General features: G+C 42.3%; 1 protein-coding gene across 2 annotated transcripts in view; it reads left to right on the top strand.

The window, feature by feature from the left end:
* The window catches only part of PIBF1 (progesterone immunomodulatory binding factor 1), a 99,549-nt gene that overhangs the window by 57,216 nt on the left and 26,107 nt on the right, over positions 1 to 16,226 (top strand). For both annotated transcript variants that reach the window (XM_039369725.1, XM_039369724.1), the window contains 2 exons: positions 455 to 605; positions 9,010 to 9,100. In XM_039369725.1, coding sequence (XP_039225659.1) covers positions 455 to 605; positions 9,010 to 9,100 — 242 coding nt within the window. The remainder of the gene's footprint in view (positions 1 to 454; positions 606 to 9,009; positions 9,101 to 16,226) is intronic.

Raw genomic sequence — 16,226 nt, 5'->3', positions numbered from 1 at the left:
GATTCTCAGCCATCTCAGAAAGCTTGTTTACATCTCTCTCCATTTCTCCACTCGGGTGCTAATTCAGTTCGTAAAGCCATTTCGTCTTTCTGGGTCAAATCCTTTGCCTCCTTGCCTACCTAGATCTTTGTAGGATAGTTTTCATGGCTCATTTGGATCCAGCACCCATACCGAGGACAATCGTTTTCCTATTTCTGGCAAATTTTACTTTTGTAGCCCTAAGAAATAATTGGAGAGAGGGAGGGAGCGATGGGGGGGAAAAAGTGTTCCCAGGGAGCTGATATTTACACCTAATCATGCTTTTTAACACAGCCCGAGAGACTTAATCCAAGCTTAAAGTTAAAAGGGATTTGACCTAAGCTTGTAAACATTTGAATTGCCCATACATTTATTTATTTCTTCAATAATTTATTGCTTTCTTAACTAACTTTCTTTTTTAAAAAAAATTTCTTAGGTATTAACCAAAGAATTTTATAGTCTTCAAGGACTGAGTGAGAAAAGGATCTCAGAACTTCAGGCACAAAATTCTGAGTACCAGGCAAGGCTTGACACGTACGAAAAACTCGAAAAAGAACTCGATGAGATAATAATGCAAACAGCAGAGCGTAAGTCCTCCTAAATTAGCCTTTATGAATCCGGCTTGGAATATATTTACAATCTAACGGACGTTAATGAGATTTGTATTGTTATAAATCCAGGAATGTTGAATACCCATCCAGTATGTAGCAGTATACAATGAATTAGCATAAAAATGTATTTTATTACATCTTAATTACCAGCTTGGATATCTATCGCCTTTTGAATATCTCTTAAAATTACTGTGATTCCTCTCTCTCTCTCTCTCTCTCTCTCCCTCTCTCTCTCTCTCTCCCTCTCTCTCTCTCTCTCTCTCTCTCTCTTTAAAAAACCCTGATTCCCCAGACATGTCAGATCTTCCTCTCTTTTTCAATTTGTTACTTTTCTGACATCTTTTGGAAAGTTTACTGTGAAAGTTGTTAAAGAAAGAAAGAAGGAAGGAAGGAAGGGAAGGAGAAAGAAAGAAAAGAAAGAAAAGAAAGGAAGAAGAAAGAAAAAGAAAGAAAGGAAGGAAGGAAGGAAGGAAGGAAGGAAGGAAGGAGAAAGAAAGAAGGAAAGAAAAGAAGAAAAGGAAGGAAGGAGAAAGAAAGAAAGAAGAAAGAAATGAGAAAGAAACAGAAAGAAAGAAGAAAAGAAAAGAGAAAGAGAAAGAAAGAAAAAGAAAGAAAGAAAAAAGAAAGGAAGGAGAAAGAAAGGAAAGAAAGGAAGGAAGGAACGAGAAAGAAAAAGGAAGGGGAAAGAAACAGAAAGAAAGAAAGAAGAAAAGAAGGAAAGAAAAGAAGAAAAGGAAGGAAGGAGAAAGAAAGAAAAGAAAGAAAGAAAGAAAGAAAGACAGACAGAAAGAAAGAAAGAAAGAAAGAAAGAAAGAAAGAAAGAAAGAAAGAAAGAAAGAAAGAAAGAAAAGTGCTGAATTCTACAGTAGTGTCCCTGTTGGCAGTAAATTTTAACTAAAGGATTTTCTCTGTCAGTAACAGAATTGCCTGTTGCTGAGAGTAGTAGCAGCCCTTCTTAGGCCAGGGTATGTGTGCATATTTGTCTGTGTTACGCATGGAATTCTTCTCCTATACATACAACCCCAAATAAATAGGATGGAAAAATATATTTTGTGGGGAGTCATTGCTTTGGGTCTGGACACCAACTTTGCTTCTCTCCTGTTCTCTGGTTGACAGACTTATCAGAACTTGGAGATTCCACTCATTTATTCTGAAGTCTCAGTTTGTTCTAAAATAGCAGCAAGAGATTGATAAGGATGGATGGGTGGGTGGATGGATGGATGTTTTCAAATGAATTCCATAAACTCAAAGCAGGTTATAATGGATACCATTAGGATTGGACAAAAGTACATATTTCATTCATTTAATCCTTGGTGCTCTCCAGGTTTGGCTGTTTGTCTGCAGATATCTTCCTTAGCAACCTAAAATGATCCTCCTTAGTTATTTCAAAGTTTAGATATACTGTGATATGGTTTCTCCTCCTCCTCCTTTGGATATGGTCATTGATATGAATGTCATTCATCTTTCATGAGTAAGATTTGGCAGAGGAGATCCTGAGAAAAGGGGTGGGAGTTAAGGGCACGTCAGAAAGGCACCCCAAAGGATATGGAGACCAGGGATGACTAACTGGGTCCTTCAAAATGATAGTGTTGGCAAGCCCAAATCTGGTTTTATTTGTCCAGGGTCAAATCCAAGAGCTTGTAGTGAAACTCCCACGAGTGGGCTTGTGGACTGTATTCCATTGCCACTCTGGTTTTGATCCTGGCTTGTTGACCAGATGTTTTGAAAGATCCCCAGTTTTGGATTCTGCTTGCAGACCGTCTGAATTTGAGAACTGCTTCTCTACTGAGTTTCCAAAGGATTCCAACCAACTGGACTTGGAATAGGATCCTCCCTAACTGCTTAACAGTGCTTCTGATAAGTACCAGAGACGATGTTTGCTGACTGGAAGACTTCAGCTTGCTTTGTTTCATTATTTGGAGGTAGAGTGTTGCGTGTTACTTAAAGCTCCTCAGATTTCTCATCTGGGCGGACAGAACTGGAGAAATGAGCAAGTCTCATTCAGCTGAGCTACTTCTGACTGTGCCCTGAAATAGGTGAATTGCAAGCCACATCTGACCTGCTGCAGTGATTGATGCTCAGGGCCTCTTTCTTATTAGCATTTAGCATCTGCATGGTGTGTTCTTCCTGATCATCCGTAGGGATTATTCACTTACCAATAAATACATCACAGAAAGGGTATTCGTGGAATGTAAAAATTCAGATTGCATACTTGTGATTCTTGTCCTCATTTCTGCAGGCAGCTAATGGGAAGTTCACGTGCTCTCTGCATAGTAACCAAAGAGATAACCCTAAAATTGACATGTCTTGTCCATTTCCTTGTTTTGGGAGGCTTTCTTATATTCTCCCAGCATTTAGTTTGGGGCACGGAAGTGGCTTTTTAGGAAACCTTTTGAAATTGCTGTCTTTTTTGGGGGGTCATTGACAGAGGGTTAATAACGATAAAATACATCAAGGCAAGTAAGAAACCTACAATTTTGGCTGCACACGTTTTATTAATACATGGCAGAGTATTAAAGCTTTCAGTTATGCGTTCAAAATCTGAAAAGCCTTGGGATCCTGGCATCCACCTGGGTGTCTGTCAGTGAGCCAGCCGTGTGCTGCAGCTGCCAAAAAAGCCAACACAGTGCTAGGCTGCATTAACAGAGGGATAGAATCAAGATCACATGAAGTATTAATACCACTTTACAAGGCCTTGGTAAGGCCACACGTGGAATACCGCATCCAGTCTTGGTCACCACGATGTAAAAAAGATGTTGAGACTCTAGAACAGTGGTTCTCAACCTTTTTAATGCCGCGACCCCCAACCGGTCGTAAGTCGAGGACTACTCAACCGGTCGTAAGTCGAGGACTACTCAACGGGTGCAGCACCGTTTGTAGAATGGGACTTTTGGCGGGCTCAGCAGGGCAGAGACAGCTGGACAATTCCTATTGGCTTTTGAAAGCCAATAGAATTAGACTCTATTCAAGAGAGTCTGTTCTATTGGCTTTCGAAAGCCAATAGAATAAAAGGGAGTAGCACAGCTAAGGAAAGGGGGGGGGGAATGGCGAACTGCGTTGTTTGGCGACCCCCGTGAAAGGATCGTTCGACCCCAAATGGGGTCCCGACCCACAGGTTGAGAACCACTGCTCTAGAAAGAGTGCAGAGAAGAGCAACAAAGATGATTAGGGGACTGGAGGTTAAAACATATAAGGAACGGTTGCTGGAATTGGGTATGTCTAGTTTAACGAAGAGAAGGACGAGGGGGAATATGATAGCCATGTTCCAATATCTCAGGGGCTGCCCGAAAGAAGAGGGAGTCAAGCTATTTTCCAAAGCGCCGGAAGGCAGGACAAGAAGCAGCGGGTGGAAACTAATCAAGGAGAGAAGCAACCTAGAACTAAGGAGAAACTTCCTGACAGTTAGAACAATTAACCAGTGGAACAACCTGCCTCCAGAAGCGGTGAATGCTCCAACACTGGAAGTTTTTACGAAGAGACTGGACAGCCATTTGTCCGAAATGGTATAGGGTTTCCTGCCTGAGCAGGGGGTTGGACTAGATGACCTCCAAGGTCCCTTCCAACTTTATCATTATTATTATTATTTACCTTGCCATGATTAGAGCTGACCTATGATTTTTGTATTGAAGCTATGTAAGGATTCGAACCTTTGGGAATCTGCCCTGGAGATGTGTCCCAGCTCTTCTGAGCCACAAAAGGGCATCAAATGTGTGGCCCGCACCCACTTCTGGTGAACTCAAGAGGCATCTTGGAGGTCAGAAAGCTTAGTTGTAGCTTCCAAGCTGGACAAGAAGCAATGGATGGCAACTAATAATCAAGGAGAGAAGCAACCTAGAACTAAGGAGAAATTTCCTGACAGTGAGAAGAATTAGCTAGTGGGACAAATTGCCTTTGGAAATTGTGGGTGCCCCAACATTGGAGGCTTTTACGAAGGGACTGGACAGCCATTTATCAGAAATAGTATAAGTCCCCTGCGAGAGCAGGAGGTTGAACTAGATGACCTCCAAGGTCCCTTCCAACTTTGTTACTCCCCTGACTTGGGCCTTCAGACAGGCAGCAGCAGTTCTTGGGGGCTTCAAGTAAAGATCTTTTTTTTTTATTGAAAATATTTTATTTTTTAAAACATACAATCATTTATAAAAATACAATAAAATTTTAAAATAGAAAACCCCCCCCCTTACCCTCCCTCCCACCCCCAACCCCCCTCCCTTCACTTCCCAGAGCAGAATACAGGGTTAAAAAAAAAGAAAATTATAATAATTAAGAAAAAAAAGGGAAAAAAATATCATAATTAACCTTTAACTCCATAACCTATAAAACAATTCTCTATAATATTTGATATTCATTCATAAAATAAATGAAACTTTTTAATTCCATACTTTTTCTGAATATAATCTATCCACCTTCCCCATACAGTAAAGATCTTTTGAATTGAACTTGGGACCTCTTTGCAGGCAAAGCTGGTGCTGAGCCAGGAGTTGACTCTTCCCATTGCTTAGATTTCAAACTACCAATGAAATTTTATTTCAGTCCAAGCAAACTCTCTGAAAATGTAGGCATCTTGATGACTAGACTAGAGCAGGGGTCTCCAATCCCTGTTCAGGGGTCCTGGGCCATGCAAGTGGGGGGCTAATGTGTATGTGAAGCTCTGTTTGTGTAAGTAGTGGGTGCATGCGTGAAATCCCCTCCTCTCCGCTGCCGCCGCAGCTGATTCTCAGAGCTGGAAAGATTCTGAGACGGCTGGATTAGAGGAGGGGTAGGCAACCTTGGCTCTTTTATGACTTGTGGACTTCAACTCCCAGAATTCCTGAGCCAGCCATGCTGAGGGGAAAGAGAGAGGTTTCCAAGCTGAGCTATGCTGGCTCAGGAATTCTGGGTGTTGAAGTCCATGAGTCATAAAGCGGCTTAGGCCTAGGCCAGGGGTAGGCAACCTTGGCTCTTTTATGACTCGTGGAGGCAACTCCTCTTTTATGACTCGTGGCCAGCCATGCTGAGGGAAAAGGGAGAGGTTTCCAAGCTGAGCCATGCTGGCTCAGGAATTCTGGGAGTTGAAGTCCACAAGTCATAAAAAGAGCCAAGGTTGCCCACCCTTGGTCTAGAGCAGTGTTTCCCAAACTTGACAATTTTAAGGCATGAGGACTTCAACTCCCAGAATTCCACAGCCAGCGTTGCTGGCTGTGGAATTCTGGGAGTTGAACTCCTCATGCCTTAAAATTGTCAAGTTTGGGAAACACTGCTCTAGAGCAAAGTAGTTGGACATGAAAGGAGCTAAACTAAGGTCCTGACAAAACTATGACTTAACTGTCAGCTTTAGGGAAAGTGACTTCATCGGGCTCAGCCCACATTTATAAAATGAGGCAACTAATTAATCTCCTTGGGCAATAGTTGAATACGGTCCAGTGTCAAGAGATTCCTTAATTGACAAGACAAGAAACAATGGATGGAAACTAATCAAGGGGAGAAGCAACAATTAACTAGTGGAAATGGCTTGCTTTCAGACTGTGGGTGCTCCATCGCTGGAGGTTTTTAAGAAGAGACCGGAGATCCATTTGTTTGTCCAGCCCTCCTGCTTGAGCAGGGGGCTGGACTAGAAGACCTCCAAGGTCCCTTCCAGCTCGATTCTGATTCTGATTGCTTCAACATTTCTATTTACTTCTGACATACTCCGACGATTTCTTCTCTTCTTCTTAAAGCACACATTGGATTACTCTGAGTGTGTGAGAAGAATAGCCTTTGAGTTTCAAAACATTCACACATGATATAATGTAAAGATGTTCAATATTCACACTGTTGGCTTTTTTATTTATCAGATAGCTTATCAGAATCAGCTGTATCTATGCTCTTCTACCCAGGTCCCATTTTTCTATGCATGCTTTCAAATCAAAGCGACTGCTGCCAAAAAGATATTTTGTCTTGTACATTTTGTACTTGTGATGATTATCTTCTTTACTGTGTATAATTATGCTCTTGCACAGGCTGCCAGGAGAAAAAGAACACTCATTCCCAGGGCAAAATGGTGCTAGGTTGCTCTTTTTTAACACATCTCTCTCTCTCTCTCTCTCTCTCTCTCTCTCTCTCTCTCTCTCTCTCTCTCTCTCTCTCTCTCCCCCTCCCTCCCTCCCTCCCTCTCTCTCTCTCTTTCACACACACACACACACACACACACACAAAAAAAAACTTTTCAAAGGGAAGCAACTTGCATCTCTCCCTCCCTCCCTCTCTCTCTCTCTCTCTCTCTCACACACACACACACACAATTTTCAAAGGGAAGCAACTTATCTCTCTCTCCCCTTCTCACTCACTCTCTCCCTCTCTCTCTGTCATTCTCCCTCCCTCCCTCTCTCTCTCTCTCTCTCTCTCTCACACGCACACACACACACACACACACACACACACACCACGAAGCAATGGATGGAAACTAATCAAGGACAGAAGCAACCTAGAACCAAGGAGAGATTTCCTAATGGTGACAGCAATCAACCATTGGAATCGCTTGCCTTCAGAAGTTGTGGGTGCTCCATCACTGGAGCTTTTTAAGAAGAGACTGGACAGCCACTTGTCTCAAAATGTATAGGCCCGTGATGGGGAACCTATGGCACGGGTGCCACAGGTGGCACGCAGAGCCTTCTCTGTGGGCACACGCACCGTCACCCCAGTCCTAGGCCTTCAGCTGGTTTTTATAAAACCTTTTCGCTTTAGGTCTCCGCCGCCGTGTGCAAAAAAAAAAAAAAGGTTCAATCAATCCATGTCAACTTCTCGTGAGAAAAAAAAGATCTCGCAAAGTTGGAATTCTTTGATTGAACTTTTTAGTCCCACCCAGTCTGCCATTACCACTGAAGCCACGCCCAGCCAATGGGCCACACCCACCCAATGGGCCACGCCCAGCCAATGGGCCACACCTACCTGGCACTCGACGATGCATAAGTGGGTTTTGGGTTGCAGTTTGGGCACTCAGTCTCTAAAAGGTTCGCCATCAGTGGTATAGGCTCTCCTGCTTGATCAGAGGGTTGGACTAGAAAACCTCCGAGGTCCCTTCCAACTCTGTGGTTTAGCCTCTCAGAGTTACCCTGCAGTAAAATGGGCCATCAGTAAATATAATAAATAAATATATTGGGGGGGGGGAGCCAGATTTCTCGCATGCTCACTGCCTTTGAAGAACATACTTTGCTAGCTGCAGAATCCTCTCTTCAGGAAGCTATTTCAAAGAAAGAAGCTGCTGCCAAAGGAGAAATAATTTGAGACCTGCATGGCACCTAAACCATCTCTCCATCCTGAAAGAACAAAGAGAACTAGATCCTTTCCCAGCCCGGTCTAGCCCCCTGGGTCACATAACACGTCTGTGGTTAGGAGCGCATATGTGCGTCTGTCTCCATGGGCGCGTGTGGGTTCCTAAGTAAATAAAGGGACGAGAAAGAGGCACAACATTTTTCTTTTCACTGGCATGAAAACCCTTGTGTGACTGTTCAGTGTGTCAGTTGTTTGCACCGAAGCAAAGTTGGGAATTGTCGCTTGAAGGGTTCCTAAGGAAGGTGAACTAGGTCAAGTGAAGTGAGTATAAAAGGAAATGGGAAAGGAGGAACTTAGATTTTATGCTTTTTCTCGTTTCTTCTAAGCCATCCTGAAATCCATAAAGCAGTGGTTCTCAATCTTTTTAATGCCGCGACCCCCAACCTGTCGTAAGTCGAGGACTACTCAACCGGTCGTAAGTCGAGGACTGCTCAACTGGTGCAGCACCATTTGCAGAATGGGACTTTTGGCAGGCTCAGCAGGGCAGAGACAGCCTGGACAATTCCTATTGGCTTTTGAAAGCCAATAGAATTAGACTCTATTCAAGAGAGTCTATTCTATTGGCTTTCAAAAGCCGATAGAATAAAAGGGAGTAGCACAGCTAAGGAAAAGGGGGGAAAAAATGGCGGACTGCGTTGTTTGGCGATCCCCGTGAAATGGTCGTTCGACCCCAAATGGGGTCCCGACCCACAAGTTGAGAACCACTGCCATAAAGGATGGGTGGATGGCTTATAAAAATGCCTCAAGGAAATAATTCAGAGATAACGAGAGAACAATCAGCCATACCGCCGTGACTTCCCACTGATTAGCAATTAATAGGCTGCCAGTGGTAAAATTTGATTCAACATTGTATTTGTTCCTCTTCCTATAACTAACTTCTGTTTACTGCTTTGACCACTTGGTATTCTTTAACTGCCTTTCTTAGCCACTGTTTAAGAGTCTCATGTAAAAATAAAGTTAAGCAAATTGATCGTCCATTCTGCTGATCTTACATGAAGTCCGTCGATCTACACAGCTCTCACGTTATCCAGAAATGCTGACGTTCCTGTTCTTAGAAGTGGTTTTCTAATGGCCTGTTTTGCATTTTTTCTAGTGGAGAACGAGGACGAGGCAGAAAGAGTTCTGTTTTCCTATGGATATGGTGCCAATGTCCCTACAACAGCCAAAAGGCGATTGAAGCAAAGGTAAAAGTCATGTCAGCTTCCACACCAGTTTCTGCCCATCGCCCTCTCCCCTTGAAATCAAGGTGCATCCTGTCACCATCCAAAGTCACGTTATCTTGACACTTAAAACAGATGACTCAGCCTTCCATCCTTCCGGGGTAGGTAAAATGAGGACCCAGATTGTTGGGGGCAATGTAAATATATATATACATTGCTTACTGGTGTACACCGCTTAGAGAGTGCTTGCATTTAAAGCGGTATATAAATCTCATAAATAAATAAATAAATGAACTCAATATCTGAGCCCTTCGAATTAAAACTTCAACAAGGCAAGAAACCTAAGTTACAGACTCCCTTTTGTCTTTCAAAGTCATCCTGACTTAGCAATTTGCGGCTTCGGCATAACAAGAGAAGTTAAGAGAAATTAAGAGAAGCAAGAGAGAATATTTACCTAATGCAATCCATATGAGACCATTGTCAGCAAAAGCCAGAAATATTTATTGCTCCTTTATTCTTCGATATTTCTACGCTATCATAAGTACTGAAAAATAAATTATTTTTTTGTGTGTGCTTTTGGATGGAAAGTATGTCAGATTTGCCTTTTTGGCTGCATTTTTTTATTTTTTTCCCCCTTTGTGGTCTTGTCTCCACCAGTGGAAAACTAACCAAGGATGAAAAATCTACATTTCCAGACGGTTCAGTAGTAGTGCAGGAAGCATGTTGTCATTCCACACCTGAAGTTGTGATCCATATTCTGCCACACCTACCTCAATAATTTATCCGTTCCAAAGCCATCTCCCTGCTCGATCAAAATTAAAGATGTGTTTGTTAGATTGAGAGCCAAAGCAAGCTGCAGATAATTTAACCCAGAAGTTAAATGTTATCCTGTTCATTTCAACCCGTTTATTTCTCTTATCTCATTTGGTGTTGTTGTTGTTTTTTTCCTTCTCTCTTCTGAGGCATTAAGCTGTCCTATTGAGATTTGGCGTCTTCTTACATGCCATCATTTTTCTTTCGGCTTCTTCATCCAAGAGATTGATAAAAAAAAATATTGCAGAGCAAGTAGCCCATAAGTGAGTTTTGGGGCAGCCTGGATGTCCCTTTCTGGTTTAATGAGGAGCCCTTGATGAGCACCGTTGTTTTTTTTAAAGCCAGTTTTTAAGCCAGCTGTGTGTGCGAGGCTTGCATGCCACCAGCCCACACTTAATTGGCTTGCTAATAAGCATGTCACAGGGCCCTTTGTCAAATGCTTTGCTGAAGACATAATGTAGTTTGTCTGCAGCATTAACAATCTATTAAGGAAGGTGGCTGATCAACAGATGAGATAAGCTTAATCTGACTAATACTTAGCCATGCTGACTTCTGCTAATTACTAGGAAGATCTGGGCACTGGGTTGTCTAGTCTACAAAACTCTACAACAACTTATTTTATATAATATTGTTGGCAGTGAAAGTTAACCCTGCTGCCTTTTTGGGAAGAATCATGGGAAGGTGAGGCTTAAATTAGAGAAATAATGTGCATAACATTCTGCCGATCTCTTACCATTTGGAGCAGAACCAGTGAGATCTTTAACGCATTTCCTCACCTTCTGGGTTTTGCTACAACTTGCAAAAAAAATCTATGGGAGTGGTTTTAGAGGGCCCTGAGGAAGAGCCTGCTTCCCCAGAAAACCTCTTTTTCAGAAGTTCCTACTCCACAGGAAGAGTTTTAGGTTGACTGTGTTTTTTAATGAGGTATAGTTCCTTCGGAACGATGTTTCCCAAACTCTCTTTCTCTTTCTGAGGTCTCTTTGCATCCGTGAGAATTCAGGCATTTGTGGCAATTCTCCGTGCTTCCCCCCCACCACCACCCATCCTGGCCAGTGGGGGTCTTCCATTGCAGCAGGAAGTCTGGTGAAGACACCCTGAGCCCTTCCCAAACTATTTTTCATCCCAAATTTTCAGTTCTCATTCCCAGTTTCTCATCTGGAACTCTGGATGGCTCAACTATATTGGTTAAGCCTCAGGACGCCGTTCGTTTTTAAGTGTTACTGCCATGACTGGCTATTGTAAGAAAATATTGATTCCAAAAATTGGTACCATAGTTTAAAACCTTTGTTAAAGATAATAATAATAATAATTCAGCAAGTACGTTATAAAATAATAGGGCACGATAGATTAGGCTCAGCGTTAACAAATAGTGGTCTGTCTCACACTCACACCCTCTCCTCACCTTCTGTCTTTCACAAATTATCTCAGCTGTTTATTTCATCATAAACAGTCCAATCTGTCTCCCTTTTTAGTTTGCAACATGTGTGCATAAATAGACTTATGCATCAACCAAGGATTGAAAACAAACAGACGTTCTTCTAACTATACACTACCAGTCATCGGCCTGATTTATTCGTGGGCTCCCAAACAGCCTAGTAGCTTCTTTAAAAAAAAAAAAAAAATCTCTTTATCACTACCCAGTTTATATTTTCTGGCATACATTTTTTTTAAATTCACCATGAAACCTAAACATTCATTTCCCTTCATTCAATCAATCCACCTTCATTCATCCAATCCAAACATTAATCTACCTTCATTCAGATATGCTTTGTGTTCCACCTTTCTGTTATGTTACGGACATACGATGGGCCTATTTGTCTTCAATTTCATTCTTTAAATCACATCATTTACCGCCGACTCCTGGAGTCCAAGTTATCGTCTTCCATATGCCATTAGGGTAACCAAATAAGCCCAGAGACAGAAAAGAGCCGAGGTGGTGCAGCAGTTAGAGTGCAGTACTGCAGGCCACTTTAGCTGACTATGTTCAGCAGGTCAGCGGTTCAAATCTCACCGGCTCAAGGTTGACTCAGCCTTCCATCCTTCCGAGGTAGGTAAAATGAGGACCCAGATTGTTGGGGGCAATGTAAATATAAATATACATTGCTTACTGGTGTACACCGCTTAGAGAGTGCTTGCACTTAAAGTGGTATATAAGTCTCATAAATAAATAAATAAATTGCAGAGTTGAAAGGGACCTTGGAAATCTTTAGTTCAACCCCCCCTAGACCAGGGGTAGGCAACCTTGGCTCTTTTATGACTCGTGGACTTCAGCTCCCAGAATTCCTGAGCCAGCATGGCTGGTGCAGGAATTCTGGGTATGGAAGTCCATGAGTCATAAAAGAGCCAAGGTTGCCTACCCCTGCCCTAGACCAGCAGTCCCCAACCTTTGCAACTTGGTTGCCCAGATGTGGGGGGCAAGGGGAACCGGGCTGGCCCGCCTCTTGCAATGGGCCACCTCTTGCGTGGCCTGGTTCCGAATAGATCATGGCCCACCTCATTGAGGACCCCTGCTCTATACCATTCCAGATAAATGGCCGTCTAGTCACGTCTTAAATCCTCCAGTGATGGAGCACCCTCAACTTCTGAAGGCAGGCCATTCCACTGGTTAATTGTTCTCACTGTCTGGAAATTTCTCCTTAGTTCTAGGTTGCTTCTCTCCTTGATTTGTTTCCATCCATTGTTTCTTGTGTTGCCTTCTTGTGCTTTGGAAAATAGGTTTGACATACACACATCCTCTTCTTTGTGGCAGCCCCTTAGAAATGGGAACGCTGCTAGGATGACCCCTCTAGTCCTTCTTTTTACTAGACTAGACTTACCCAATTCCTGCAGCTGTCTTTCAATTTTTTTAGCTTCCAGCTCCTTATCATCTTTGTTGTTCTTTTGTTTTTCCAAAGTCTCAACATCTTTTTGTAGAATGGTGACCAAAATTGGATGCAGTATTCTAAGAGTGGTCTTGCTAAAGTTTTATAAAGCGGTTTAATACTTCACACCATCTTGATTCTGTTCCTCTGTTAATGCAGCCTAAGATTGCATTGCCTTTTTTTTTCAGTGGATGTCACACACTGCTGAGTCATATTTAAGTGATTGCCCACTAGGACTCCAAGATCCCTTTCACAGTTACTGCTGCTGAGCCAAGTTTCACATAATCTATACATGTAGATGTAGTTTTTTCTTGCCTAAGTGTAAAGCTTTACTTTTCTCTTTCATTTGTTAGATAGAGCCCGTTGTTCAAATCTATCAAGATCCATCTGAATTTTGAGCCTATCTTCTGGGGTGTTGGCTATTCCTGACAGTTTCGTGTCTTAGTTTTAGACTTTCCCTGCCTATCAAAGCTTGGGTCAACCCAGGCTTCCACACAATACTTCTTAGTAGGAGTGAAGACTTTAATTGCAACCACATCACTTTCCCTGTGAGTGGTCAGGACCACATCCAGGACCTGGCCACAATGCCAAGCTACAGCTACAACTCAGTTTTATCTTAGGGTGTTCACACTATTCTTGATAAAGAAAGATCTCTGCTCTAGAGACTGACTAGCAAGCTAACAAAATGTTGCCCATTTCTCGTCAACTAAGAGGGACAAGGATGCGTTAGCTCACAGTCCAGATTCCCCTAAGTCAGTGTTTTCCAAACTTGACAATTTTAGGGCATGAGGACTTGCTGGCCGTGGAATTCTGGGAGTTGAAGTCCACATGCCTTAAAATTGTCAAGTTTGGGAAACACTGCCCTAAGTTTTCCATTTGAAAATATACACTCTCCTGTCCTGCAGTGAATTCGCTAACTGGTTTGTTGTAATTGCTGCTTTTAGCTGTAAGATATGCTCTCCTCCCAACAGCCTTTTCTCCCACCTCCCACCCAGCAAGATTGAACCTCCCTCACATTATCTTATCAAGTAGCATTCCAATTAGAACTAATTTAGGATTAACTTGGGGGGGGGGAAACAGGGGAAAAAAGACATCTTTGCTTTTAATTCCCCAAGAGTATAAGCAATCCTGTCATCCTAATTAATTCAGTTTGATGGGAAATAAATCTGGCATATGGCAAGCTGATTATTTGGCTGGATGTGTCTGGCTTTTTTTCTGTCTCTTTACTGGATTCAGTGCTGAATAATAAAACCCTATCTATCCCACTCTAACAAATCATATATTTTTTTTTCAAACTGTTGAAAGCTCTGCTTGTGCAGGGAAAGTGAAGCCAGTAACAAACTCCCTCCTCTTGTTTGTCTACGGTTAGTTGTCTTATTTTTTTTTCTTTCTGATTTGACACAGAACATTTCATTTTTAGGATGTGCTGCAGTGCAAGCCTGTGGCTTACATGTATTGGGCCTTTCTTGTGCACAAGTAAACAGATCCCAAAGTGGCATAAATGCTCTCTTTCCTGTACATACTCCAGTCTTGTACCCATTCCAAGCGACTTATTGGAAACAGAAAACCATTTACCTCAGCTTGACTGAAGTGGAGCATATAATGAGTTCATTTCATGAAGTTCAGCCTGAAAACAGCAGGAACTTTTTTGGGCTGTGTCTTTTGGTTGTTTTGTGTGTAACTTTCAGCTAAAGATTTTTTATTATTATTATTATTATTTATTTTTAAATGCCCTCTTCTTATCCGCTTGCACTTAAAATGGAGTTTACAGTGTCTGAATCAGCGCAAGAGGCAAAAAGGTTGGAAAACCTGCCCTGGTTTGGTTTCTCTTTTGTGGAGGGGTTTGGTGAGCTTCACATGGAATAAATTCAAAAGGGCACTCCAGGTTTCCCACGTAAGACAGAACCGAGATTTTTGCAATCGTGCTAGAAAGATAGCTTCGTAAGTCAATTATTTTTAGAAATAGCATTATTGAATCATAAAATATTTCGGGTCATTACAGGTTTTCCTTTCTTTTCTTTTTTTTTTAATTGCCGTTAATGAATCCTACATTTGTGAAAATAAAAAGAAACCTTAACTTTTAGACCTGGGTTTCCCAACCTGGGCAATTTTAAAATGAGTGGACTTTGACTGCCAGAATTCCCCAGCTGGAGAACTTTTTGAGGATTGACGTCCAATGAGACTTAAAGTCGCCAAGGTTGGGAATCCTGTTCGAAAAGGGCCGGCCATTTGATAAAATAAAAATCTAAAGCTGATCCCAGATTTGTCAAGGTCTTATTCTGAATCTGGGGTGGAATCTGGGGCCCTGTCCAGATTCTGCTGGGAATCCTGAGTGTCCCTGACTTCCCCTTTCCGTCTCCCTCCCAGAGGGATTTGCAGAAAGGAGAAGATCCTTTTACTGGGAGATCTTTTCCTCTGGAGCAGTGGTTCTCAACCTTTTTAATTCCGCGACCCCCAACCGGTCGTAAGTCGAGGACTACTCAACCGGTCGTAAGTCGAGGACTACTCAACTGGTGCAGCACCGTTTGCAGAATGGGACTTTTGGCGGCTCAGCAGGGCAGAGACAGCCTGGACAATTCCTATTGGCTTTTGAAAGCCAATAGAATTAGACTCTATTCAAGAGAGTCTATTCTATTGGTTTTCAAAAGCCAATAGAATAAAAGGGAGTAGCACAGCTAAGGAAAAGGGGGAAAAAATGGTGGACTGCATTGTTTGGCGACCCCCGTGAAATGGTCGTTCGACCCCAAATGGGGTCCTGACCCACAGGTTGAGAACCGCTGATCTGGAGCTTGCAAATCTGAGAAGAGAAGAGGAAGCCCTCTTGCACCAAAATTCCCCTGTGCGCTGAGCTCCAGGCTCCAAGCCTAATAAAGTCAAAAGGATTGTACTTTCTTATCATGGTTATCCAGTTTTCCATACTCCCTTATCATTTCCTTCCCTAAAGGCCTTACATCCCTGAGTGAAGGGTGCATTGTTGAATGTTTTGCTTTTGGTTGTTTCCCCCCCCCCCAAAAAAAATACATTGCTTCATAGATTTCCTCCAGTGATGTTACAACTTAGATAAGGGAAAGAAAGATGTTTTTCTGTAATGCCTACTTAAATGCGATTTTATGGCCCTTGAATGCATCCTGATAACTATCTAAAATGCAGCTTCTAGAGCCGGTTGCTACTAGAAACCTGGCAGTTTGATTACAGTATGAGAATGATGGGGATATTCTTCTAATCCAGTTTAAACGCTATGTTTTGGCTTTGGGCTTCAAGCTGTAGTGTTAGCAAATGATATAATTCAACCTCCGCATGTGTGCTACTTGGCTGTTTCTCAGAAGTCTTAAAATTAAGTCCAGCCTTTAGACAGATGACTTCTGGAATGTGGGAACTTTGTTAGCCATGGCAAACCCACATCAGTGAGTTTTTTGTTTTTGTTTTTTTTTTTTTGTGATGTTCTCAGAATTTCAAAGCTGTGCCCACCAGCTTTG

The sequence above is a fragment of the Crotalus tigris genome, unplaced genomic scaffold, assembly GCF_016545835.1.
Source record: "Crotalus tigris isolate CLP2741 ecotype Arizona unplaced genomic scaffold, ASM1654583v1 scf7180000021207.738513, whole genome shotgun sequence".
NCBI lineage: Eukaryota > Metazoa > Chordata > Lepidosauria > Squamata > Viperidae > Crotalus > Crotalus tigris.
Note: the sequence above shows the minus strand (reverse complement) of the source record. Positions and strands in the feature narration are given on the sequence as shown.